Source organism: Zea mays, unplaced genomic scaffold (genome assembly GCF_902167145.1).
Source record: "Zea mays cultivar B73 unplaced genomic scaffold, Zm-B73-REFERENCE-NAM-5.0 scaffold_420, whole genome shotgun sequence".
NCBI classification, from domain to species: Eukaryota; Viridiplantae; Streptophyta; class Magnoliopsida; order Poales; family Poaceae; genus Zea; species Zea mays.
The window spans coordinates 16,797-20,300 of record NW_023367059.1 but is presented as its reverse complement, the minus strand read 5'-3'; the positions used below and the strand labels follow the sequence as shown (position 1 = coordinate 20,300).

The 3,504-nt window shown below is 50.1% G+C and overlaps 1 protein-coding gene across 1 annotated transcript; it reads left to right on the top strand.

The window, feature by feature from the left end:
• Positions 1-1,516: 1,516 nt before the first annotated feature.
• LOC118475109 (uncharacterized) lies at positions 1,517-2,814 on the top strand. Its single transcript, XM_035963832.1, has one exon. It carries the CDS (start codon positions 1,765-1,767, stop codon positions 2,506-2,508), a length of 744 nt encoding a protein of 247 aa, XP_035819725.1. The 5' UTR covers positions 1,517-1,764; the 3' UTR covers positions 2,509-2,814.
• The last annotated feature ends 690 nt before the right edge of the window (positions 2,815-3,504 follow it).

Below are 3,504 nucleotides of genomic sequence, written 5' to 3'. Positions count from 1 at the left end.
CATGGTCGTGTGCTAGGTGGTGAAGCATGCACATCCGGTTGAGAGCATGCAGATGAGGAGCATACACAGTCTGGAGCAAGCGCATCCGAGATCTTCGCGAGGAAGAAGAAAAAGACGCGAAGAACAAAAGGACGAAACATTTTGTGTGTAATCAGTGATAATGATAGGTTTTACCAATTTAGTGAATTTGGGTTTCGTATATACAAACCGTTTGGCTAATTTTTTTTAATAAAGTGTAGCTATTTTCGATGAATCTAGAGTTGGTGGAGCTGTTCTAAACAAGAACTGACTAATGATGAAAGACATTCGTAGAGTGGACCTTTACATTTTCTTTCCGTGGTACTGTAAACATGTTTTCAGGAACTGATTAAACAAATATATATATATGAACATCAATTTTCAGTTATTATTAGTTGGACTGGAGTCCAGAGCTACCTTAATGATTAGGTAAAGCTCGTACCATAGTCAGCCTGGTACGGTGCCAGGGTGGTACGGGTACGGTCACCTTATCTTGGAACAAAATGAAGCCGATGTATCGGGCCATGCACGGTTCGTCTTCGTCATATCCACCCTACCCACCGGAGCTAGCTGTTTGGTACAGTACGCAACACGAGTGTGCCGGGCCGCAGACGTGCGTCCAAAACCGCAGGAACCTTTCAGCTCCCCAGAGATCCGGCTGCTCCCCCGCCCGAGATCGCACGGCCGCGCCGACGACGTACTACGCCGGCACGCGTACTTTTGTAGGTACAAGTACAACGCTCGGTACGTTGCCCGGGTCGGCGTCGGCGGCGTGCCAGACTGCCAGTGCGTTTTTTGGCGTGTCTCGAATCTTGGCGCCGCGTAGATCAGTCTTGGTTGGGGAATGTCACGGTAACTTCTTTTCCACCTGAAACATACCTTTGGCGTCAGTAACGATGCAAAAATCACCATGCTTATCATACAACATCGTGCCAATTTACGTTTGAGTTCAATGCTATATATACGTACTGTATCTTTTTTTGTACAGTCTACACTCAAAATGTACAACCATAACAGGTAGTAATCCGAGGAGGGTTGTTTTGTTTGTTCCTAATCATTGCGAATGGCTCCTTCGTGGCAGCTTCCTGGTGAGATTAGAGGGGGCAATTAAGACCATGCTAGCGAGTCCAAAGTATTGGATTCATAATCTAAGAGGCTTTGCCAATCTGTGACCAAACTACCGGAGAGACGGTCCAAAGGAATCTATTGGAAACCGAAACAAACATGTATCCAGTGATGCACAGAGCACTAAAATACTAGTAGGCCTTAAGACGAATCCAGCGGGGGGGGGGGGGGGGGGGGGGGGGGGGGGGGGGGCGGAGAACATGATGCACGATGGCATTCCTTGTCCTGCTTGCAGCGCGAATTATAATTTTCTTTCTTCAGTACTACTTGAGAAGGAGAAAAAGAAAACAAGGCCATATGCTCCATCAATGTTCAATGATATGCTAGAACTACTACAGTACAGGATATGGATGATTACACTTTCGTGTACTGTCTAGAATTTGTAGAAACAGCTGAACCGAAATCAGTAGTTATCTTTAACTGAACTCATAGTCTAAGAATTACGGTATGTACTATACTTGGATATGAGCTTGCCATCTTCTTAAAAGTTACATAAAACGCTGCTGCGGCAACTGTCGTCTTCTTAAGATCTGAATGGAGCATTGAACTCTGCACACCGCACAGTTTTATTGAATCCCATAGCCAGCGAGATGGCTTTAAAGATGGCTGGCAGGTGGCAGGATGGCACAAGTAACCCCCCCGGCTCCACTCCCACTTGGCGCGCTATATATAAGAGCAGCTGCCCTCCGCCACTCCCATCACAAGGCGTGTCATCTCATCCCAAGTTCGGGACACCACCGGCAGCAAACCAATCAAGAAGGCAGAAGCCTAGCTGTGCCGCGTGCCCCCACGTCCAGCGGTCGAGCACCAACCACCACCACCACCTCCGACGACGACGACGACGACATCGTCATGGGCAACAGCTTGCGGTGCTGCCTGGCCTGCATGGTCCCGTGCGGCGCCCTCGACGTGGTCCGCATCGTGCACCTCAGCGGGCACGTCGAGGAGTTCAGCTGCCCGGTGGCCGCGGCCGCCGTGCTCGCCGCGAACCCCAACCACACGCTCACCACGGCGTGGTCCCCCTCCGGCGCGCCGGGGTGCGGCTCCAGGAAGCTCGTCATCGTGTCGCGCGACTCCGACCTCAGGCGCGGCCGCATCTACTTCCTCATCCCGTCCGCGACGCTGCCGGCCGACCGGAGGGGCAAGAAGCAGAGCAGCAGCAGCAAGCGGCCGGCCCGCCGCCACCTGCGCGGCAGGAAGAGCGCCGGCGAAGACACGGCGGAGCAGGACGCCTACCTGGGGGACCTGCTGCTCTCCGAGAAGGCCGCGTCGAGCGGCGGCGGCCACCGGCGGCGCCGGAGCGGCGCCCGCGTCGGCGTGTGGCGGCCCCAGCTCGACAGCATCGTGGAGGAGGCCTCGGACTAGATCCACCGCTCCAATTAATACCTCCATCTCTCCTCTTTGGGCTCCGCTTACTTATTATATTCTTTGGTTTTCTTTCTCATCTGCCGATGCGAATACCGCGATCGACCGAGGACGAGGCGCCGGCCGGCTCTCGCCTCTCGATCCCCCTCGACGCTGTATTGCGTGATGTCCAGGGTTGAGCGGCGTTTTAGTTCGGGAGATGAGGGGGGAAATTGTGACAAAATAACTGCACGCGATGTAGCAGCCCCAACCTGTACAGAAACATTTGGTTGAGTTCATCTAGCTAAAATTCCAAACACATTCGTCCCCTGTCCACTTTTCTCTGTCCAGCTTGTTCCTACTCGAGTCGAAAACTAACATGGAGACGACAGCTCAAATGATCAATGCCTGAAACAAACATCAAACGGGCGATTTAAAAGCGGATTCGGTTGCTAACAGATCGTATTCATGCGCAGTTTGTCATACTCATAGGTGATGCCACAGAGCTATTTATCTTAAATATGGGATGCATATCCGAGATCAGGACATGGAAGTGCGTTTATATTAAGAGTCAATTCTACAAATTTGGTGGAATAAACTCAATCATCATATTACTACTAATTATTAGCTTAGTAGGAATAAACTAACGATAGATCAACCCATTCTAATCCACAAACCAAACATTAAATTGGGGAGTAAGAAGTTGATGACTACTTTATTTATCAAACCAAACACTCTGCAAGTGTTCGCTAATTAGATTATACAAAGCTCTTCAAAAATCTGCAAGGCACCCTTTTTTTAGATCTTCTCAGCTAGCTCTCCTTCCAGTTTAGTTATAAATATAATCTGTTAGCGCACTATACGTCTTGTTCATTGTTCCGAGTTCCTTTTTTTTTGTCATCACAACTAGGTCTTTTTATCCGGTTATAACACTTCACCAGAATCACAAACCACCAAATCGGTTACAAAACTCCGCGCGGATTCAGTGCAGTGAGCCTCGCGTGCGACAAGGCCCAC

Excerpts from the sequence above, each read along its gene's own strand:
- LOC118475109 (XM_035963832.1), top strand. The coding sequence starts at position 1,765 with ATGGCACAAGTAACCCCCCCGGCTCCACTCCCACTTGGCGCGCTATAT.